This window comes from Symphalangus syndactylus, chromosome 19 (assembly GCF_028878055.3).
Source record: "Symphalangus syndactylus isolate Jambi chromosome 19, NHGRI_mSymSyn1-v2.1_pri, whole genome shotgun sequence".
NCBI classification, from domain to species: Eukaryota; Metazoa; Chordata; class Mammalia; order Primates; family Hylobatidae; genus Symphalangus; species Symphalangus syndactylus.
In genome coordinates, this window is record NC_072434.2 from 78,892,628 (window position 1) to 78,917,879 (window position 25,252).

A 25,252-nucleotide genomic window follows, 5' to 3' on the forward strand; every position below is an offset into this window, starting at 1 on the left:
CAGCCATGGTGGCATGCACCTGTAATCCCAGCTACTCAGGAGACTGAGGCAGGAGAATCACCTGAACCCAGGAGGTGGAGGTTGCAGTGAGCCAAGATGATACCACTACACCCCAGCCTGGGTGACAGAGCGAGACTCCGTCTCCAAAAAAAAAAAAAGAGTTATCAATCTTAACCACATCTTATCACCAGAGGGTACTATTTTAAAACTGAATTTTAGTTAACGCTTTGTATGGTATCAAAATAGTGTTTAATAACTGAACATGTATTCCCTGTATGCCTTATTCAAGATAACTACAAACCTTGAATCAAAGAGGCTTACCTGTCCACTGTCCATCTCTTGAAGATGCTGAATGGAAGCATTTTTCAAAAGAGAAATAACTCTCCAAATAGGGTTACCCCTTTTCCACCCAACCTTCAAATGCAGATTTATAAGCTCAGTTAACACCATCAGGTATAAATGGCAACGGTCCAGATCTGAAACCTAAGACAAGGATTAAAACACTTGAGGGTACAAGCAAGGTCCATGATTTTCACACAACTACAATCCTTCAGGCAGGAAAAGTTTACTTAAAAGACCACAACAAGACAATGAGGAGAAAATAAGTTCTTTTCTCCAAGCAGCCTTCCATAACCTCCCATGCAGAGCTAAGGACCTCCTTCTCTGCGCTTACACAGTGACTGTGCATTCAGCACAATTATGGTGCATTTCACAATTGAGTCATCTGTCTCCCCACCTATGAGGCAGACCTTAGATGGCAGAAATTACCATCTACCAATTCTTGCGTCCCAGGGCTAGTACATCATAAATAATAACGATAACGGTTATAACAATGACTACTTCCACTGTTTACAAAAATCACTTCTCACAAAAAAGATCACTGTCCCACTTTCATAAGACAACTAAGTTTCAGAGAGGTTAAACAACTTAAATGCAAATTTTTTGACTCATAAACCTAGAAAAAAATGGATTCAGCTCTACTATGCGCTAGCCCTGTGACACAGGACAAGTTATTTAACTCTTCGTTACTAAGCCTTATTGTGTTAAGATCTCATAATCCAGGTGGGGAGATGGATGACTCAATTGTGAAATGTGCCATAATTGTGCTGAATGCACAGTCACTGCCTAACCTTGTCCTTGCCCATAATATAGTAATATTTATCCATCACAGGGTTTCTGAAGGAATCAATGGGAGAAATTATTACTATATTAATATATCATTACTATACCAGAAAAGGCCTCCTATGGCACTTAGAAAGCACACAGGAAGTAATTTAATCAGTTTTTACTGAGCAACCACTGAACGCCAAGCACTTTGCCAGGTGCTAGGATACAGTGCAGACAGAAGGTAACAATTACAAGACTGAACAAAAGGGCAAGAGTGAGGGATGAAGGTGCCAGGGAGGATTCCTAAGTTTTTGGCTTAAGAAACTGGTGGGATGGTGGGACATTCACTGCGACAGTAACCTGGAGAACCTTCCGTAGGAATTATGATGAGGGAGTCAGTTTTGAACAGTGAGAGAAATTCAACTGACACCATCATACAGCAAGCGACTACGGGCGTTAAGCTCAGAAGGTGGTCTGAGGTGGAGACAGAGATTTGAGGGTCCCTGGCAGAAGTGAAGCTGGGGATGTAGATGAGATCATCAAGTGACAGGGGAAAGAACGAGAAAAGAAGGGGTCAGGGACAAGCTTTAAAGAGCTCTGGCTTCAAAGGTTAGGGAGCAGAGAATGGACATTCAAAGAAGAAATGGAAATAATGGCCAGAAAGATGCAGGGGCTGGGGCAGGAGAAGCATGACAGAATGACGTCATAGAAGTTAAGCAGTGTTTCAAGGGGGAGGTGGTCATCAGTGTTCACTGGAACTAAAGAATAAAGAAAAATACAGTTCAGAAAGTATCCATTAAGTTTATGAAAAAGAGTCACTGACAACTTTAGTGAGAGTCATTTCTGTGTTGTAACAAAGATAAAAGTCAAATTAGAATTAAATTGTGTCTGCTTAAAGAGAAGGACATAGGGTGCTAGAAGGGAACATGAAATTGAGAGAGTGTTCTTTTAAAATGAGGGACCCTTGGCTGGGTGCGGTGGCTCACGCCTGTAATCCCAGCACTTTGGGAGGTCAAGGCAGGCAGATCACCTGAGGTCAGGGGTTCAAAACCAGCCTGACCAACAGAGTGAAACTCCGTCTCTACTAAAAATACAAAAATCAGCCGGGCGCAGTGGTGCATGCCTGTAATACCAGCTACTCGGGAGGCTGAGGCAGGAGATTGCTTGAACCCGGGAGGTGGAGGTTGCCGAGATCGTGCCACTGCACCACAGCCTGGGTGACAAAGCGAGACTCCATCTCAGAAAAATTAAAAATAAATAAATAAATAAAATGAGGACGCTTAAACCTGTTAAAATGCTCATGAAAAGAATTCAGGAGAAAAGTAGTAGTTGAAAACACAAGAAAGAAAGAAGACAATGGTGTAAAGTGCTTAAGAAAATGAAGGCGGATGAAATCCCAATTTCCTTACTCTCTTGTAACAAAGGGAAGACAGGGAGGATGAGTTCAGGTGTGGGTGAGTGTATAGCGTAAGTCCATACATCTGGCAACTGGAAATTGAGAGCATTCCAGCCTGACAGCCACTATTTCCTCTGTGAACTAAGAGAGGCAGCGGCGTAGCAGCAGACCCAGCCAGCATCGCAAAGACCGAAGATCATCTGTCTTTCCAACTCAGTGGCCTCACACTGGTAGGTTGAAATCGGCTGTGGAAATTGGTAAATACTACAGAGGCAAGCTCTTTTTTCCCCTAGAGAGTCAGTCATTAAACACTGACCAGCACACTGCTGACAGGAGAAAGTGTGGGAAGAGAATTTTATTAAACTCTAAGCTACTAAACAAACGTACTTAAGTGGGAATTCTAATTAATTTATTAAAGAATGGCTTTTTCAAAACAACTTAAAACTATCATATATGGAATTACTTCTTAAAATCTTTGCATCTAAAAGATAAAATAACATCGAGCTTTCCCTTTAAGTTATTTTTAGCTTCAAAATCCAAACAAACAAAAACATGTTATATAATGGGTCATCATATAAGCATAAGGGAGGGTCATTAAACTTCTTTTATATATGTTTAGAAATTTCCCACATAAAAAGGTAAAAATAATACTGAGGATAAAATTAGTATTGGAGCAAAACTTAAATTTTAAAGTTACTTAGATATTTAAATGACTTCTTGGTTAAATACATACACCGACTATGTACCCACAAAAATTAAAAATAAATAAATGCCTTCTTAAAATTTTAGGTGTACTAGAATTCATATTAATGATTGCTTGATAAAAATAAAGATATAGATAAATATTCCCCACTCCAAAGAGATTTTCATAATAGTTTCCTTGCCTTTCTATAATAAAATCTCAAGTCTTTCAGTTGAGTCCTTGTATTTTTATATTTTCATACCTGTGTAAGCTGTCAAACAAATGTATCAATATTTAATTGGATATTTAAATAAAAGTTCTTAAAGTAAGAATGTTTTCTCATTTTATTGGCAATGTAAGCATTCAAGTCATTTCAACATTTGTCCCTAGAGATTTTAAACAAACAAACAAAAATTAACAGACATTCATATAAGAACTGGTATTTTCAAGGTATTCTTTAAGGGGAAAAGCTTGTTTACATATCCCAAAAGAACAAATTATGTACAGTCTAGAGATAGAGAAGACAGCTACAGTCACAGAGCATCCTCTATACCTAAAACCTAATTGCATTTAAGAATCACTGATGGAGCTTTAACACACATGCACCCCCACTCAGGGTCTGATCTCAAACCTGCTACATTAGAATCTCGAGATATGGGCCCCAAAATGCATTGAATGTGTGAGTACTTCAAATATGTTACATCATTTGAAACTCTCCAAACCCTTGGATGTAAATGTGGTGAGGCTCAGAAGATCTATGTAACTTGCCCAAGGTCATAGCTAACAATACAGATGGAATTGGAACTAGGAGACTCCAAAGTCTAAGGTTTTTTTTGCTGCTTCCTAAGACCGCTTCTAGAGAAAATTAATTTTTCTTTTCAATGTAATACAGTGTCAGTGATCACTCAAATATTGGTGAAAAGAATGAAAGAAATGAAAAAGAAAGTTATTCCAATGAATACTTACACTACTTAGCTCATTCATAGTAAGTCTTCTGAGGATAAATTCAGAAATGCTCTCTGTAGTAGACATGACAAAGTTCTGAAGAACAGTAGACACCTCATCTGTATGGGGGAAAAAAAGCATGCAACTAAAATGATAGCAGTTCTTTGGTACAAAACACACCAGATATTCTAGTAAATGTATAACTGGGCTAAGCACGTGACTCACTTGCCAAAAATAAATTGCAATAGTATAATAATCATTCACCCCATGGGGAAAGCTATACTTAATCTTAAGTCACTTAGGAGTTCCAGTTGTGGGTAGGATGGATCAGGAACACTCTTCCCTCCACCACTGAACACAGCTATAAAACCTGGACAGAATGCATGAAGCAGCTATTTGAAAACTCTACAAGGAAAAAATAGCAGGTGGATTCAGAGAGAAGTAACACTGAACAGTGGTGAGTTTACTAATGTTTCTCCCTCTGGTCCTCCTCCCAATTGTAACCAGATGCAGAAGCAGTCAACAAGGTGGGCAGCAGAATGGGCACCAGCTTTCTGGTCAGGGAATGAAACAGGAGAACTCCAGGAGAGCAGACAGTGAGTACTGGATTCCAGAGAGGGAGGGATGCAGGAAAGCAGCCTCGGAAAGCTGTTTATGAACTCCTGGGCTCACCTCCAAGCTGCACATGCACGGATCTGATGCTAATTAGCACACCACAGACTTTCAGGACTGAATGAACAGAGTTGCCCACTGGCCAGTTCCCAGAGCAGCCAACAGATGGAATGCATGTGGCATGGGTCCAAAGAGCATGGCCAAGGAGGTGAAGACAAAACTGACAGCAGAAGCAGCACCTACAGAAGCTAAATCAGAATGTGAGGCCTCAACCTAACCAGGTTGACTGTGTACTGGACAACAGTATCAACATTCTCCACAGGATTTAAACAAGATTCAGAGTTTCATATTACAATATTCAAAAAAGCTAGGATATAATCCAAAATTACTAAACATATGAAGAACCAGGAAAACCCCAGCTGATATGGAAAAAAAAATCTAGAGATAACACCAACAAGATGACTTGGGTGTTAGGATAGTTTGACAAAAATCATTAAAGCAGCTCTAATAAAAAAGCTTTAGCAAGCAATCAATGACAATCTTGAAGGAAATGGAAACTAGAAATCCTCAGCAAAGAAACAGAAGATATATAGAAAAACCAAATAGAAATTTTATAATTGAAAAGTACAATAACTGAAATAAATTCACTGAATGGGATGAATAACAAAAGAGATGCAAGAGGAGTCAGTGAACTTGAAAACAGATCAACAAAAATATGACATCTGAACAACAGAGAGAAAAATGGTTGAAAAAATAAGAAGCAGAACTAGAGATCTGTGGGATAATAACAACGATCTTATTTTTTCATGCCATCACAGCTCCAGAAAGAAAAGAGAAAGACAGTGGGGCTGAAGAAGTATCTGTATAAAGAAACAGCTGAAAACTTTCCAAATCTGATAAAGGGTATAAACCTACAGATTCAAGAAGTTTCAGGGAAATCTAAAAGGATACATCCAAAGAAATTCATGCCCAGACAAAGGGCAGCCAAACTGCTAAAAACAAGCTTGATGAAAAAACAATCTTGAAAACAGAGAAAAATGACATTGCCAAAGAACAACCTGACGACTATGGAGTTCTCGCGAGAAACCAGAGGCAAATGGAACAGCATTTTTAAACTGATGAAAGATAAGATCTATCAAGCCAGGATTTTATATCCAGAAAAAATATCCTTCAGAAATGAAGGTGAAATAAAGATATTCTCAGATGAGGGAAACTAAGAGAATTCACTGCAACAAATGTGTTCCAAAAGAAATGCTAAAAGAAGTTTTTTTGAACAAAAAGGACATGATGCCATAGGGAAGTTTGGACTATCAGGAACAAAGGGCAAAAGAGACCTGTAAACATGTAAGTAAATATAACAGGCCCTTTTCTCTTGAGTTCTTTAAAATTTGTTTGTTGGTTAAAAGCAAAAATTATAACATCTTGCAGTGTTTTCAACAAATGTAAATATAAGACAACTACCACAGACAGGGGAAAGGAAGAAGGGCCCTATCAGAAGGGAAGTTTCTATATTCACTTCAAGTGGTAAATATTAATTCCAAACAGACTGTACAAAGTATATGTACTGCAATCCTAAGGCAACCACAAAAAAAAAAAAAGGCTGAATTTAAATGGAATACTAAATAATGTTCAAACTGCCCAAAAGAGAGGAAAGAGAGAAATGAAAATCAAAGGCCCAGTATGGTGGCTCACGCCTGTAATCTTAGCACTTTGGGAGGCCACGGCGGTTGAATCACCTGAGGTCAAGAGTTCGAGACTAACCTGGCCAACATGGTGAAACCTCATTTCTACTAAAAATACAAAAATTAGCAGGCATGATGGCGGGTACCTGTAATCCCAGCTACTCAGTAGACTGAGGCAGGAGAATCGCTTCAACCCAGGAGGTGGAGGTTGCAGTGAGCCAAGATCACATCATTGCACTCCAGCCTGGGAAACAGAGATTTCAAGGTTCCTCTCTCAGTAATAGATACAAAGAATAAACAGAAAATCAGCAAGGATATGGAACTAAAAAACACCATGAAAACTCTTGGATATAACTGACATTTATTGAACACGTCAGCCACTAGTAAAATAATATTCTTTTCCAGAGTACATGAAACATTCACCAAGATAGACTATATCCCACATAAACTTAAAAAAATTTTAAAAACTGAAATAATATGATGTATGTTATGTGACCACAATGTAATTAAATTAGAAAGCAGTAACAGAAAGATAATAGGAAAGTCTCCAAAGATGTTTTAAATAATTCATGGGTCAAAGAGAAAGCATCAAGGAAAGTTAGAAAATATTTTGAGCTGAAAATGCAACATGCCAAAATTTGTGGGATATAGTTAAAGCAACACTTGGAGGAAAATTAATAGCACTGTCATTTCAGAAAACAAGAAACATCTAAAATCAACAATCTATGCTTCTGCCTTAACACTAAAAGGAAAAAAAGGCAAAATAAACCAAACACAAGCAGAAAGAACCAAACAGAAATCAATGAAATTGACCAAAAAAAAAAAACTATAAAAAAAATCAGTGAAACCAAAAAGGTTCTTTGAAAAGGTCAATAAAATGATAAACCAATAGCAAGCCAGACCAGAGACAGAGAGAGAGAGAGAGAGAGTGCACATGAGTAAGTGCGCGCACGCGCGCGCGCACACACACAAATTATCACTATTAGGAACAAGAAGACAGAGCTAACACTACAGACCCAACAGGCATTAAAAGAGTAAGGGAATACTACAGACAATTCTACTGCCCCTATTGACAGATGACATGATTGTCTACAAAGAAAATCCCAAGGAACCTTCAAACAAACAAACTCCTAGAATTACGTCCTTCAGCAAAGTCACAGGATACAAGGTCAACATACCAAAATCAATCATATTTCTATATACTAGCAACATACAGTTAAAAATTGAAATTTTTAAAACTATCATTTACAACAGCTTCCCCTCAAAAGAAATAGTTATAAATCTTACAAAACCTGTGTAAGAGCTATATGCTGAAAACTATAAAACTGATGAAAAAAATCACAGACAACCTAAGTAAATGCAGAGACAGGCCAGGCGTGGTGGCTCATACCTGTAATCCCAGCACTCTGGGAGGCTGAGGTGGGCAGATCACCTGAGGTAAAGAGTTTGAGATCAGCCTGGACAACACAGCGAAACCCCACCTCTACTAAAAATACAAAAATTAACCAGGCATGGTGGTGAGCGCCTGCAGTCCCAGCTACCTGGGGGGCTGAGGCAGCAGGATTGCTTGAACATGGGAGGTGGAGGCTGCAGTGAGCTGAGATTGCACCACTGTACTCCAGCCTGGGTGACAAAGTAAGACCCTGTCTCTAAATAAATAAAGAAATAAATGTACGGAAATACCATATTCATGTATTAAAAGTTTCAGCATAAGAAAGCAATTCTCCAAAAACTGATCTATGCATTTAATGCAATTCCAGTCAAGATCCCAGGAGGACTTTTTTTTTTTGTAGGTACATATAAGTTGATGATATAATTTATATGGAAAGGTAAAGGAACTAGAATAGCTAAAAATATTTTTGGACAAAAAAGAATTCGAAAGAACCACACTACCTATTTTAAGACTTATTATAAATCTACAATAACCAAAACCTTGTGGTATTGGCAAAGGAATAAACACTTAGATCAAAAGAACAGAAGAGTCCAGAATTACATCAACACAAATACGGCCAAATTATTTGTAAACAATTTTTTGAGATAGAATTCACAGAGCATTCAATTCCCCCATTAAAGGTATCTAATTCAATAGTTTCTTGTATAGTCACAGATATGTGCAACCATCACCACAGTCAATATTAGAACATTTCATCACCTCAAAGAGAAACCTCATACCCTTTAAATCATCAGGCCCTCAACCCCTATTTTCTCCCAGCCCTAAGCAACCCCAATCTACTTTCTGTCTCTGTAGATTTGCCTATTCCGGACATTTCATTTAAATGAGATCATATAATATGTGGTCTTTAGTGATCACCTTTCCCTTAAGATAATGTTTTCAAGGTTTATCCATGTTGTAACATGTATTACTACTTCATTCCTTTTTATGGCTGAGTATGTATAAACCACATACTATCCATTCATCTACCCATCTACTTTGGATTGTTTCCATCATGGCCAATTAATTTTTGACAAAAGTAAAAAACAACTCAACAGAGAAAGGATACTCAGTCTCTGCAACAAATGGTGCTGGTGCAACTACACCAGCAAAGGCAAAAAAACTAACCTTGACCTAAACCTTACACCTTAGAAATTAACCCTAAGAATATCACAAGTCTAAAAGTCAAATAATAAACGAAGGAGAAAAATCCTATATGACCTGGGGCTAAGGCAGAGTTCTCAGTCGTAATACCTACTGCACGATCCATAAAACAAAACAAAAATAAACTGGATTAGATCAGAATAAAAACTTTGGCTCTGCAAAAAGACACTGTTGAGAAAATGAAAAGATAAGCTGCAGACAAGAAGAAAATATGTGCAAATCACATATCTGACAAAGGACTAACTTGGCAGAAGATTTAATAGACACTTCATAAAATGCCGTATCTATCACTCTGAGAAGTGTTCATTAAGAGATTACATACATTAAAAATTAATTTTAAATTTTCATGTTACCCAGGGGCTATATTATATAGCCTCTGGAGTATCTCATGAGTCACTTGCCAGGTCAAGAAGCCACCAGCAAATGACTGGAAAGTAAAAGCCTTTATTAAAAAATTAAAAACTATAACCAATGAATATGAGAAAAACAGAATACTCTTGTCTTCCATATTCCATACTACTCTTTCTGTCTTTTCTTTCTCCTATATATATAGTCAACTCCTTAAATATCAAACTTACATTAATAGCATAAAATAGATTTACTTTCCTCATATATACAAACCCATTCAATTAAAATAAATTTGAGATTTCAAGGGAAAGTTTAGGCCTTGGAGAAGAGAGAACAGAAAGACTTGAAGAAAAGTAGCTGCCTTCAAGGCATCCAATATTATCATCCCTACCCCAGTGGCTCCTCTTTAATTACCACAATACAGAAGAGCCTCTATCTCACCCTCAAGGCACATCCCCTGGTCACTGCCACATCTCTGAATTTAACACCCTGTCACAATATACAAACTGTGGGCAAAAATTCAAGCCAGAATAAAAATTATGGTTTGGGGCCGGGCACAGTGACTCATGCCTATAATCCTAGCACTTCCGGAGGCTGAGGCAGGTGGATCACCTAAGGTTGGGAGTTCGAGACCAGCCTGACCAACACGGAGAAACCCCATCTCTAATAAAAATACAAAATTAGCCGGGCATGGTGGCGCATGCCTGTAATCTCAGCTACTCGGGAGGCTGAGGCAGGAGAATCACTTGAACCCGGGAGGCAAAGGCTGCGGTGAGCCGAGATCGCACCATTGCACTCCAGCCTGGGCAACAAGAGCAAAATTCCGTCTCAAAAAAAAAAAAATTATGGTTTGGTTTCCTAGTCTATGCCTCATATAATTTATAGCAGTAAACTGAATTCCAAAAGAAGTGGTACCAGTATTAGTCAAAAAGCGATCACAGTCAAAATCATGATGAAGTAGCACTTTATCCCCGTTAGGATGGCTATTATTTTTAAAAGCCCATTAACGAGTGTTGGAGAGGATGTGGAAAAACTGATACCCTTGTGCACTACTGGTAACAATGTAAAATGGTGCAGCCACTGTGGAAAAGTGTATGGCAGTTCCTCAAAAAATTAAACAGAATTACCATATGATACAGAAATTTCACTTCCAAAAGAACTGAAAGCAGGGACTCAAACAGACCTGAACATTGTACACCCATGTTCACAGCAGCATTATTCACAAAAGAGAAGGTGAAAAAAATCCAATTGTTCGTCAACAGATGAATGGATAACCAATTATAATCTAGACAAACAACAGAATATTATTTGGCCTTTAAAAGGAATCAAAGCATGATACATACTACAACATGGATGGACCCAGAAGACACGATGTTCAGTGAAATAAAAATAAGTCAGACACAAAAGGACAAATGCTGTATGATTCCACTTCTAGGAGGTACCCAGAGGAGTCAAACTCATAGAGACAGAAAGTAGAATAGTGATTGCCAGGGCCTGGGGAAAGAGGGAAATGGGGAATTAGTGTTTCGCAGGTACAGAGTTCCAGTTCAGGAAGAGGAAAATTGGAGATGGATGATGGTGATGGCTGCACAACAGCGTGAACACACTCTATGTCACAAAACTGTACACTTATGTATAGTGAAAACGTAAATTTTACTTTATGTATAAAACTATCTATGCGTAAAACTAACTGTATAAAAAGCTATGTCAGGAAGAAAAGTTCCAATAGACAAGAGATCACTTGCACGAAAAAAGCGAGACTCAGCAAAGACCAGACCCACCACAGTGACAAATTCAGCCAGTAGTGAGGGCAGAAGCAGTAATAATTATTGAAGGCTCATATAATCCAGTGTAATGAAAGGGAAGCTATATTGTAACTAAAAGTATGTTTCCTCAAATTTAAAAGTAAGCATTATACAGTTATTGCAGATTAAACATATAACCATGGAAACATCATTTTATAAAAACTGTATCTGCAGAATGACAATCCCTGAATCTCATCTGATTAGGCACAGTAAAGTGGTATTGCACATCACAGGCTGGAGGAAAACACAGCCGTCTGGACTGCCGTCACTGTGAATTCAAGATCGCAACCTCAAGGGCGCGCTCAGCAAGCCCAGCAATCCTAGAGCACTGCCTTAGAGCACTCACAAAGCCTCTTTCCCAGACAGATGCTTATACCCTGTCCTCACACTGCCAACACTTCCACCCCCACCCTCACTCTATCTCCTCTTTCCTTAAAGAAACAGAATAAATTAGAAAAGAACTTCTACGACCTCCTATTTCCACCCACCTACCTGTACCTACCTCTATCAGTGCTCCTTCTGGAACCTTCTGGAACCACTTGTGCCCTGGATTCCGTACACTCTCACCTATGCTTGGATGCCAGTCAGCAAATACCACCCCTTTATGTCTTCGAAACTTCCCTCAATGAAATCACTTCCATCAGCACATAAACATGGTTATATTCACCTCTTAAGGAAACAAAAACAACTTCTCGTTCCTCACCACCAACAGCTCCATTTCTCTGCTGCTCTACATAAAAAACTTGCTATTTTACTCACTATTTTCATTTCTCTCCCTGAGTGGCCCCCACCACTGCCCCAAATTGCTTCCGTCGAGGTCACCATTGATTTCCATGTTGCTAAATTGGATGGTCAATTCCCAGTCCTTCCGTCGGGGCATCAACAGCCTCTGGTATGGGATCCCGCCCTCCTCCCAGAAACACATTCTTTGCTGGCTTCCTGGTTTTCCTCTTCTCTGGCTATAAATTCCCCTAGGTATCCTCTGCTGTTCCTCTTCACCTCCCTAACCTCTGGACATTGAAGTCCCCAAGGTACTTGGACCCCTTCTCTGTCTACACTTGCTCCCCTAACACTCTCATCCAGTCTCATGACCTTAAATACCACCTGTATGTTAATGGCTCCCAAGTTTCTACCTCTAACTCATACTTGATAAGAGGGCAGATCTTAGGTTAAGTCTTCTTATTACAAATAGTAATAATAATAGGAGGGGGAGGAAACTTTGGGAGGTGAAGGATACGTCTATGGCTCTGATGGTGGTGATGGTTTCAGGGTTTATACCTATCCCCAAACTCATCAAGTTGCATACATTAAATACGTAAAGCCTCTTAACACATCAATTATACCTCAATAAAGTAGTTAAAAAAATAATATCTTCTTGAGGAATAGCATATATGCGCTAAAAATCCTTTTCTAAAATTCATGGATGTAATAAAAGTCAAAATAGGAAGACAGAGTAACAGGAGGGCACTAAACAGGTAAATTCGTTCTTAGGTTGCATGTGAGTACACAGGTGTTTAATTACTTTGCATCCTAACTTATATATAACTTACATATCACACATTCTTTTGTCTGTATCCAAAATTATAGCAATTTTTCAAGGGCATATGTGACCCTGTTCTACACTGAAAGCACTGAGCATAGGAGTAAATAGTCAGGACAGCTCCAGTGAATTCAAATGTATGCCCTTAAGGAGTTGAAAGTCTTATAAAAAATTACCATATTTTCATAGCATTTGGTTCTGCTACTATCATTATTAAAAAACAGGATATTTCATAAGCATATATTAAAATATAATCGTATCAATTTTATTCTCAGGTTCAACCTAATACTAATACTCCTCTAGAATTTTTAAATAGGAAATTTCTAAAACTGCAAATGAGACTGGTCAGGAAGGACTGGGAGGTTCACCTGTCACTACTCTCATCTCTGATGTCTATGGATTTTCAACTGCTGTTTTACATACCTTAGTTTAAGGAGAGAAGAAAGAGCTCAATGCTTCTACTACTATCACTAACTTTCTCTGTGAAGTATTTTCTACTTAAAAGGTACTCAGAGATGAACATATTTAAAAACAAGTAATTATAAAAGTACTGCCATTCTCATGCTTTAGCAGAGTGGCAATCAGAAATGGATCCTGCTTAAACATATACAAAATAGTGATCATTTTAAATGGTCTAGAAATCAATAAGCATGCATAAATTTTTTAAAAAAGCAAATGAAATTACATTATAGTAACCAACACATATAAACTACTAGAATGTCAACTCACGAGAACAGATGGTTGCACCTTCACCACTGTATCCCCAGCACCACTGGGAGATACTCCATAAATACTTTTCTTAAATTATATAATTTCTTAATATCTAATTATATAATTTCTTAAATATATATAATTTCTAAATTATATAAAAAGTTTTCTTTTTATTTTAAAAAGTCAGAAGTTTCCTCTCACTTTAAATACCAATGCTATATCAAGCAAGATACCAAGAGCAACAACTTATCCTCACCATCTTGGACACTGGAACCTTTCAACCTGCATGTGTTCAACAGCTTCAACAGCAACTGGAGGCATCTGTCAGTCTTCAGCAAGGGCATGTAGGCATTGGTACCAAACTTCATAAGCACATCCAGAAGAGGGTCTAAGAATATCCGCAATACATTCTCTGTTCTCTGCTTTCCGCTAGACATTAAAAGACACGCCAAAATCAACCATTTCAAAAGCATAAGCAAATTGCTTCCCACCTATAACTGGGTGAAAACTGGTTAGCTAATGGATCCAATTAGACAAAGCTACTCTCATGAAAGACCCAGACAACCAGCAGCTATGAGGACTCATCTTCCGGTCCGTGCTTTCCCGTGAGGGTGGCGACTCACTCAAGAAAGCACAGGGAAGAACCACTGTCCTCAATGCCAGGTACCAGCAGGAAGGAAATCCCATACCCAATTAATGTGTAAATTAAATTGATGAGACCCTGCTTCCATAATACAAAAATATAAAACCAAAACAAACATAAGTTAGTCAAGGAAATAGAACATGTTTTTAAAAATCCAAAAAAAAAAAAAAAAAAAAAAAACCCCTAAGGATTCATTAAAAACTGTTAACCAACTTTTTTTTTTTTTTTTTTTGAGATGGGGTCTCACTGTCACCCAGGCTGGAGTGCTGTGGTGTGATCACAGCTCACTGTGGCCTCAACCTCCCAGGCTCAAGCAGTCTTCCCACATCAGCCTCCTAAGTAGCTAGGACCACAGGTGTGAGCCACCATGTCCGGCTAATTTTTCAATTTTTGTAGAGACAGGGTCTCACTTATTTTCCCAGACTGGATAACCAACTTCGGTACAAAATCTTTGTCTAGAAAAGAGATTTGATGTAAATCAAATTAACTGTATGTCATGCAAATATCCTACCTGATCTACCTAAAGATGCTGCTTATTGAAAACTATAATCTAGTGAAAACTGACCTGCTTCCATTCTCACAAAATATAAATAAGATTGTTTTATCTTTATTACCGGTTTTTTAAATTATGTATTTTACAAAGGAGTCAAATCCAGTAAATCTCTTTACCTAAACTTATACTGGAATCTTGTAATCTATTTCTAATATTCTGATATAAAACCAGTGATTATTGTATATGGTTTTGTAATCTTCTCTAATTTAACATTAAATTTTTTTCAGATGGAGTCTCACTCTGTGGTCCAGGCTGGAGTGCAATGGTGCAATCTTGGCTCACTGCAACGTCCGCCGCCCAGTTCAAGTGATCTTCCCGCCTTAGCCTCTCTAGTAGTTAGAACTACAGACATGCACCACCACGCCTGGCTGATTTTTGTATTTTTAGTAGAGACAGGGTTTCACCATGTTGGCCAGTCTGGCCTCAAACTCCTGACCTCAGGTGATCTGCCTGCCTTGGCCTCCCAAAGTGCTGGGATTACAGGCATGAGCTACTGTGCCTGGCCATCTAATTAACATTAAATTGTTAAGTTTAACATTTAATTTACCAATTTAAAAGCACTAATATGCCCTTATTCCTATTTGTTATTAACTTTAAACATTTCTTCAGTATACTGTTAATGTTCTAGTACCCTCCCTTGATACCTTGTGATCAACTCACTTCAATCATTCAAAAATCTGAATACACATCATAATTCTGATCAGGATTTTTTTAAATAGGTTTTTTTCAATTATAGGAACAATTACCTATATTGAGTCTTCATTCCTTCCACATCCACAGCCAGCAAGACCATCAGAGAAACAAGCTTGGCTTCAAACCAATCAGGCATAAAGCAGTTTTCTCCTGCTTAAATAAACAATAGTTAAGGTTTGCAAAGCATTAACAAAATCCTTCAAGGATGATGCTTCAAAAAAAACCCACTAAATGATTATGCCTTATTAAATTATGAGAGAAATACAACTGAGATGAACTACAGTAGAACACCCTAGAGCATGGCTCATTGTTACACATATCTATTTCAACATGAACAAAAAAGAAATTTGCGTGCCTGCTACATGCCATGCAATTACCTGGGTGCTGCAGACACAGTCTTTCCTGTGCTCATGGAATTTAGAGTACAGGAGAAAAGCATTGATCAAAGAATACATAGAAAATTGCAATTATAGTGAGGGCTATGAAGGAGAAGGACATGGTGCTAGTGAAGTCTACACTAGGAAGACGTGCCCTCATCCAGAGAGTAAGATGAAGTTTCCCTGAAGAAATGACAATTGGGCTGAGTGTGACGACTCAAGAGGAAAGATGAAGGGACACAAGAACTTTCTAGACAAAAGGAAGAGCACATCAAAGGTCTTCTGGCAGAAGAAGAAGAAGGCATGCCATATTCCAGAAAGTAAAACGATGCTCATGTGTGCACTAAGTGACAGGGAGTAGCAGAAACTGAAGTGGCATAAACAGGCAGGGGAGAGACCAGGAAACCTTGCAGGCCATGCAGAGGACCTTTGTCTCTGCCCTAAAGGCAATAGGAAGCCACTGAAGGTTAAAGGGAATATATACAAAGAAGTGGAGGAAAAATGTCTAAGATGAAAATTTATATTTTGAAAAGATTTATCCAGGTACCATGTGGAAAAGATATTGTAGACGAAGCAAGAGTAGATGCAAGGTAACTCCGTAAGAGGCAATTCTAGTATTTCAGCTAAGATGAGTGTTCCCTAAAATGTGACCAGAAATGAGATTAAATGAATGAAGACACAAAGGCCATGGTCTCTCAGACTCTATCTGACCCCCCAGTTTATGTCTACTTTAATAGAGACTAACATATTTACTTCAAATAATCTTCCAATGTAACAGCATAGGACATTTACCAGACACAGACAGACCAAAAAAGACTAAAAACACAAAAGAGAAATGTTCCAAGAAGAATAAACTCATGCATTTTGGAAGGATAATTATCTGATCATTTAAGACCTATTCCATGGTCAGATTAAAGGAATCAGGAGATGAAAATGACTTTGTGTGAGACAAAGCTAGGAATTTAAGACATGTTAAATTCGAAGATGCAATTTTCCTAAATTATCATCAACGACTTTAATGAAAAGGAAGCATTAGGAATGTAAAAAGAATCCTAATTAATGAATCTGTTAAGAGTGCCTCGCTAATGTTGTCTTATATATTTCCTCAAAGAAAGGATCTTTGTAAAATTGATGTTGCAAAGTATCTGCTGAAAAAGAAACTAACAAAACTATCCTTTTAAACACAGCTTTTGTTTAAAATTGTTTTTCATAATGAGTTCATACTAAACGTGCTTTAAAAACGAAAAAGATAAACACGTATTTCCAATGCACATATTTCCACTACAGAGGCTCCAAAACCCTATCTGCAGTATCTAGTTCACAAAGACCCAGTAATTATAGAATAAATAAATAACTTTGTGTCCACTTCTTAACTCTGGCAACTTATTAGTTTCCTTAAACATAAAATAATTTAAAATCTCAAGTCTCAGAACAGATAAAGTATTAATACAAGTTAGGAGACAGTATCTTTACTTTTTTTTCACATTATTTTACTGAAATACAAGTTTGGCGTCAATAAATCATCATATATTTCATAAAGCCTAACTCTCAGTCTGAAAAACTAGTTAAAAGTTCTTTGAAAATATTTTGGTTTTATCAATCCATAAAAATGATTGCAGACTTACTTTCCCAAGCAGATGACTTAACATACTCTTGAACAAGGCTCTTCACATAAGCATTTAAAGATGTCTTGTGAAGTCCAATGGAGCTACACGTAGGGGATGGCTTAAAATAGCTTTCATTAACACGTAGCCAGTCACACAGCTGGAAAAGAAAACAGTTGTTACTTTATTTTAAAAGCCTAACCAAACAAAGGGTTTCTAATCTCCTTAAGCCACGTTTCTTTCTTTCACGATAAACCAAATTTAAATAATTGAATACAAAGTAATAAACCATTTACTATCATACTTGAGTTCCACAGACAGTAAAAACAAAAAAACTATGTGTATATATATGTATGTATGTGTATATGTATGTGTGTGATAAATATATGTGAGATATATATATATATGTGTGTGTGTTTTCTAACCTCCTTCGAAGAATGCATAAACTTCATTAACAGGCAAGAATTTCTAACATACCTTATATAAAACATACATTTTAATGAGGTAAAGATCTCTATAAAAAATAACGCATTACATAAAACAAATTACAACCTTCAACTAAAACTTCTTCCAGCTTCACATACTAAAACAAGAAGTTTTATCTTTGAGAGAATGTAAAATTTGAAATTTAAGTTATAATCTAAGTTCCTACCCTCCTCACAAGTTTATTTTCCATCATACGTGCATATTAAAATACTGTATATTAATTTAAAAGAGAAACACTGTCCAAGGCCGTCTCCATTACATCTCTTAGAAGGTTTGCAAATAAAAGTCACATCATTTCACAACTCATCTTTGGTCACACGTAATGGTGAAACTTTTGTTTTAAAATCTAAATATGCTCTCAATTTTCTTTTTTTTGTTTTGTTTTGTTTTTTTTTTTTTTTGAGACAGAGTCTCGCTCTGTCGCCCGGGCTGGAGTGCAGTGGCGCAATCTCGGCTCACTGCAAGCTCCGCCTCCCGGGTTCACGCCATTCTCCTGCCTCAGCCTCCGAGTAGCTGGGACTACAGGCGCCCGCCACCGCGCCCGGCTAATTTTTTGTATTTTTTAGTAGAGACGGGGTTTCACCGTGGTCTCGATCTCCTGACCTCGTGATCCGCCCGCCTCGGCCTCCCAAAGTGCTGGGATTACAAGCGTGAGCCACCGCACCCGGCCAATTTTCTTTTTATAATATCTCTTAATAAGCAAATTCAATAACTGAGTTTAAATATGAAGAAAATTATGAAATGAGTCTTTCTAAAAAGTAAGCATTTTTGAAAAATTATTTTTTGTGTCCATTAGGGTTACCCAAAGTTTACTATAAGGAGGCAAAGGAAGAATACATCACCTGACCAAAGACAAAACTGATGAATGACTGGATGAATGAAGTGGTCAGGACTAAAAGACACCACACAGGTACAACGAGTGAGCAAGTCAATGACGCTAAAGGAGGTTGTTCTGTGTAGGTCTTTATCAAGTCAGATAATCTTAAGATATTATCTGTTTAACAGTGAGGTCAGCCGGTATTTGTCTTTTAACAGTATACACTTTTCTTTGTATTCCTCTAAAACTGGCCAGACTACGTTGCCTAATTATTGCTACAAAATATGTGAGGCTTTTCAAATCTTGTATTTCCACAGGCATGATTCTGCTGTACCAAAATTATTTTTGACAACTAAACTCTAATTCATATTTGATTTTTTCCTTTCCCTCTATCAAATCTGTCACAAAATTCAGAATATTTTCCCTTCAAAGAGTTTTCATGTCAGACTTATGGTTTAAAATGACATTTAAATGGCAGTCTCTGGGTAGGCAGGCTCCCTTGATTCCCCATTAAAATACAAGTCTCAAAAATCTATTGGGACACATAAAGAGAATGAGAGCACAAGCCACAGACTGGGAGAAAATATTTGCAAAACACATATCTGATAAAGGACTGGTATCCAAAGTATTCAAAGAACTTTTAAAACCTCACCGTAAGAAAACACACAACTTAATTTAAAAATGTGCAAAAGAAATGGATACCTCACCAAAGAAGACATACAGATGGTGAACAGCATATACAAAATGCTCAGTATCATCTATTTTCAGGGAATTTGGAATTAAAACAATAAGACACCACTATATAACTACTGGAGTGGCTAAAATCCAGAACGCTGACAAACCAAATGCTGAAGAGAATGTGGGGCAGTAAGAACTCTCATTCTTTGCTGGTGGGAATGCAAAATAGTATGGTTCGAAAGACAGCTTAGCAATTTCTCATAAAACTAAACATAATCTTACCACTCAATCTGGCAACTGTGCTCCTTGGTTTTTACCCAAATGAGTTGAAAAGTTATGTCCACACAAAAACCTGCACAAAGATGTTTACAGTAGTCTTACTCACAACTGCCAAAACCTGGAAGCAACCAAGGTGTCCTTCAGTAGGTGAATGAATAAATAAACTATGGTACATCCAGATAATGAAGTCTTAGTAAGCACTAAAAAAAAATGAGCTATCAAGCCATGAAAACACAGGAAGGAACCTTAAGTGCATATTACTAAGTGGAAGAGCCAATCTGAAAAGGCTGGGTCCTGTATGATTCCAACTATGTGGCATTATGAAAAAGACAAAACTAGAGAGAGTAAAAAGATCAGCTGCCAGGGTTTGGGGCAAAGGAGGGATGAACAGGCAGAGCACAGAGAATTTTGGGGGGCAGTGAGACTATTCTGTATGACACATCTGTCAAAACTCATGGAATGTACGATGTGAAGAGTGAACCCTAATGTAAACGATGACCTTTAGTTAATAACAGTAATCAATATGGGGGTCATCAATTGTAACAAATGAACCACACTAATACAAAATATTAACAATAGGGGAAACTGTGTGTAGGGATGGGAAGGGTGGTGTGGGAGTATGTGGAAACTCTCTGTACCTTTTTTGTGTGATTTTTTTTTTTTTTTTACATTATTACTTTATTTTTAAAATACACTGAGACAGGGTCTCACTATGTTACCGAGGCTGGTCTCGAGCTCCTGAACTCAAGCGATCTGCCTGCCTGGGCCTCCCAAAGTGCTGGGATTACAGGTATGAGCCACCATGCCTGGCCGGAACTCTCTGTACTTTCTGTTTAATTTTTCTGGAAACCAAACACTGTTTCAAAAAATAAAATCTATTAATTAAAAAACTATTTAGGGTGAGCTACATGAAAACGCCATTTCTATAGGTTTAAAATGACTGAATATCAATGATTTTACATGACTTAACATAATAACTAGATAATTAGATAATAATGAGAACACTACGTAACAAAAGTTATAGGATACCGTCAAATCTACACTAAAATATATATATATACATATATGTAAGTGCTTTCAAACAAAAAAAGAATTGAAATCTGGATTCAGCTATAAACCACCAACTATAAGCTTCCTGAGGGTAGTCAACATGTTTCTCTCACTGACCACTGTATTCCCAACACTCAGCACAGTGGCTGGCCTGTGGGAGATATGCAATACATAGTTCTCAACAAATGACTCCAAGACATTCGGAGGCAGTCAAAACAAACGAAAGGAGAGTCAAAGATGAAACAGACACTGATTCATCACAGAACCGAAAAATCAAGGGGAACAGATAAAGAAATCTAAGAGCTGGCTCCTTAAAAACAAATAAACAATACAACAGGCAAATGCCTCACTCCTTAAACCAGGGCGAAAAGACATTAGTAACACTAGATATTTACATTAAATATGGGCTAACAGTAGCCTAAAGCTTTTTTACATGAATTTTCTCTTTTAAACCTCACAACTCATACAACAAAATAAATTCCAGCTGGATTAGAGTCCACAATTTTAAAGCTATGCCTACTAGCTGCAGTGAATAGGCCTTATTTGAATACCTGAACAAACAAAATTGGACATCTGACCAAACAGAAAGAAAATAAATTTTAAAAACACTGTTAGTTTTTTTAGGTGTGATAAAGGCTTATTTTTTAAGCCCTTTAAACTCCTTATCTTTTAGCAGTACATATTCAAAAATTTATAGATGAAAAATAAGATTTGATAGGATTTGATTCAAAATAATTGGGAGAGGAAGGGAGAGTAGGGAGTCCAGGTCAACGAAGAACGGCCATGAGCAGCAATGGTAGATGACGGGTGATGGGTACATGAGAGTTCATTATACTCTTCTAAGAATTTTTAAAATTTTCATAAGTAAAAAGCTACCAGGAAAAAACTAAACAAAATCAAAAATCAAAACGAAACTGAAAAGATGCCCAAACTTACAAATTGTAAGAGAATGATAAATTAAAATTACACTGAAATGCCCTTTCCCATCCTTCAGACTGGTAAAAAATCCTGCTTCACAACAGGCACTATCATACCCTGTGAAACTCCTGCAACCCTATGGTAGGCCCCAAAGATACCGAGGTCCTAATCCCGGAACCTGTGAGTGTTACCTTATGCAGCAAAAGGAGCTTTGCAGATTAAGTATTCTCAGATGGGAACATTATGCTGGATTATTTGAGGGGGCCCAAGGTAATCCTAAGTGTCCTCATAAAAGGAAGGCAGAGGCAGATTTGGCCACAGAAACAGAAGAGCAGAATGTGATATGAAGACGAAGCAGAGATCTTGAGATGCCAGGCTGCTGGTTTTGAAGATGGAGAAAGGACCATGAGCCGAGAAATGCAAGCAATACAGCTCCAGAATTTGAGGAAGCGGACTCGCCCCTACAAGGCAGCACGGGCCAGCCAGAATCTTAATTGCAGACGAGTGAAACGGATTCCAGACTTCTGGCTTCCAGAACCATAAGGGAATAAACGTATGTTATTTTAAGCCACCAAGCTGGTGGTAATTTATTACAGCAACCATAGGAAACTATGGAGGGAAACTGGGCAATCCCCAGAAAGATTACACAGGCACCCAACCTCTAACCAGCAATCCCAATTCTAGGACTCCATTCTGCAGATGTACCTGCAGACTATTCATTTATTGTGGCATTTTCTGTAAAAGCCACAAGACTGGACAACTCAACAGTTCAGCAATGGGGAAGCTGAATAAATGATGGTACAACCACCAGATGGAATACTATGCAAGCTTTACTTTACAAAACACTATGCAAGCTTTACTTTACAAAAAAAGACTAAGAAGGGTCTTTGCCTACTGAGATAAAGAAATCACTATGAATATATATTTTAATGAAAACTTGCAAGGTAGTAAGCATAGTCTATCAAAAACACCTTTGTTTGGGGATGGGGTGGGGTAGGATAACGATCCAGGCAAGATAGAAGAGCAAAACAGAAATAAGACACTTCTGACCAATAGTTTTAATCTTCAAATCGCATAAATTGATTACCCATTCAGCAAGCAAAGCTAAATTTTTTAAAAAGGAACTAAAAAAAATTTTTTTGCAATAGGTATAACAACTTGTCAATACCCTTAATGTAAAAAGAGCACTTACAAATCAAGTAAAAAAGAAAAAAAAAAAAAACACTAAAATCCCAAAACAAAATGGGGAAAGGACAATAATAGACAATTCACAAAAGAAATACTACAAAGACATGAAAAAATGTTTTAAAAAACAGTGATCAGGGTAATGCAGATAAAGTCACCAAATGCTGTGTTTCATCTACCAAAGTGGCGAAGAATTTAACATGCTGATACATTTGGCATTGTATCACTGTAGATAAAGTGGATGTCCACTGTCATACTTTGAAACCTCTCTCAATCTGTATCAAGAAGCTTAAAATTATTGAAATACAGCAAATTCAATTTTCTGAATTTATCCTAAAAAACAGGTATAAATAAAAACATATAGGAGTAAGTTTCTCTCAATGTTATTTACTTTCTGCAACAGGGTCTCACTCTGTCGTGCACACTGGAGTGCAGTGGCCCGATCTCAGCTCACTGCAACCTCTGTCTCCCGGATTCAAGCAATTCTCCTGTCTCAGCCTCCCAAGTAGCTGGGACTACAGGCACACACCACCATGCCCGGATAATTTTTGTACTTTTCATAGAGATGGGGTTTCGCCATGCTGGCCAGGCTGGTCTCGAACTCCTGGCCTCAAGTGATCTGCCCACCTCAGCCTCCCAAAGTGTCACTGCGCCCAGCCCAATGTTATTTATAAAAGCAAAAACTTTGCAAGAAAAGGAACTAATTCAATAAATTTATAAGATATAATCAACTGAATTTTTACATCTTGAAAAATTACTTAGCAACATGCTAAAATGCTCATATATATGTGAATACAAAAAAATAAAATTTAAAACAGTTTAATCTATATTTAGAAAGATCGTATGTATTATTTTAAATACACATATACTTATCTATAATGAGAAAGCAAGTAAGAGAATACGTATATTCATAGGGAAAAAGAATTAAAAACTAAACCAAAAAATATGAATTTAGTTTGATGGTAGGCATTACAGATGATTTTTATTTTCTTTATATGGTTCTATATTTTTCAAATTCCACATAATTAGATGCATTGTGATCAAGAAAATAAAACAAAATTCCATTTTTTAAAGGCCACAATTTGCCCCTTCTTCATTTCTCAAAAACTATATAACCCAGAGGGGACAAAGATCAGAACTCAACCACATAAATAACAAATACGCACTGAAGTCAGTTGTATAAACTAAACCCCGTGGTTTACAAAAAGAGGGAGGAGGCTGGCCCTGAAGAGTCCTGAGGAAAAGGGTGGCATAGTAAGAGGCCTGAAGGCCAGGGACACAACATCAACAAGACATCATCACAAGGAAAGAAGCTTCACATGAGGAGGGTCTGAGCTAGAGCCACAGCAGGGCATGGAGAAGAGGAAAGATGTTTATGAGACAGGAGGATTTCATGATGAATTGGATGCAAAAAGTCAAGACAAACTCAGAATTACCAAAACATAAGGACTGGACAACTGGGTGGAGGAAGGGGCCATTCAATGACAGAAAAAAGAGAAAGAGGAGTTTGTGTCACTTACTGTGTTTGAGTCTAACATCGTCATTATTCCTAATGCATCTCATCCAGAGTTGAGATCTGCCCACTAGCAATATCTTTTCTTCTAAATAGGTCTATCTCTACTGCAAACATTTTCCTCTCTCCCACCTCTCCATAAGCATCTTAGCAGAATTAGTTAATTCCACTCAAAGCAAATACACAATATTTCAAAGTCTCTGTTGACAGATAACAAAGCAATCATTATATTTTATATAAATGGCTACTAAGAAATTCATTAAGAAAACCATTTTTTATAATTTTCAAAGACTTTATTAAATTATCTTCAATCTCACCTCTGTCCACAATGAAGTTCCTCGTCCTAAGGATTCCTCTTGTCTCAGAGACATGAGAAAAGTTGAGACATCAGAAAGTGACACTTTCTCCTGGGCAGGGCAGGAAAGGTTTTAAAAATTACTCATATTAAAATGTTTAATTGAATAAACTAAAACCACTGTGGAGGCAATCAATTCTACTATTTAAAGTAGGTTATCATTAGCTAAATCAAAAGAAAGCAAATACCATTAGCTAAATCAAAAGAAAGCAAATAAAAAGAAAATATTATTCAACTTTTAACATAAAGATGCCATGTTAACTTAAAATTGAGGTTACTATCTTAAAGATGGTCACAATCTTAAAAAAAAAAAAAAAAAAAAAAAACCATTCTGTAAGAAGAAATTACTTTCAATCAAAATGTGAGGACAGGCACGGTGGCTCACGCCTGTAATCCCAGCACACTGGGAGCCCGAGGCAGGTGGATCACCTGAGGTCAGGAGTTTGAGACCAGCCTGGCCAACATGGCAAAACCCCGTCTGTCTTAAAAATACAAAAATTAGCCGGGTGTGGTGGCAGGTGCCTATAATCCCAGCTACTTGGGAGGCTGAGGCAGGAGAATCACTTGAACCTGGCAGGCGGAGGTTGCAGTGAGCCGAGAATACACCACTGTACTCTAGTCTGGGAGACAAGAGCAAAACTCTGTCTCAAAAAAAAAAAAGTGATTATTTTCAATGC

At 37.6% G+C, this 25,252-nt stretch overlaps 1 protein-coding gene across 8 annotated transcripts in view; it reads right to left on the minus strand.

Moving 5' to 3' along the window:
- Window positions 1–25,252, minus strand: part of TARBP1 (TAR (HIV-1) RNA binding protein 1) — an 89,013-nt gene that overhangs the window by 42,674 nt on the left and 21,087 nt on the right. For 5 of the 8 annotated variants that reach the window (XR_008649612.2, XM_055234150.2, XM_063613430.1 and 2 more), the window contains exons 9-14: window positions 24,538–24,627; window positions 17,316–17,454; window positions 15,367–15,466; window positions 13,681–13,853; window positions 4,152–4,249; window positions 322–483 (exon numbers count right to left, since the gene is read on the minus strand). Coding sequence is in view for 7 of the 8 variants with exons in the window: in XM_055234150.2 (XP_055090125.1) it covers window positions 322–483; window positions 4,152–4,249; window positions 13,681–13,853; window positions 15,367–15,466; window positions 17,316–17,454; window positions 24,538–24,627 (762 nt within the window). In the remaining variant the exon portion in view is untranslated. The remainder of the gene's footprint in view (window positions 1–321; window positions 484–4,151; window positions 4,250–13,680; window positions 13,854–15,366; window positions 15,467–17,315; window positions 17,455–24,537; window positions 24,628–25,252) is intronic. The other 3 variants (XM_063613431.1, XM_063613432.1, XM_055234151.2) reach the window with 1 other exon arrangement.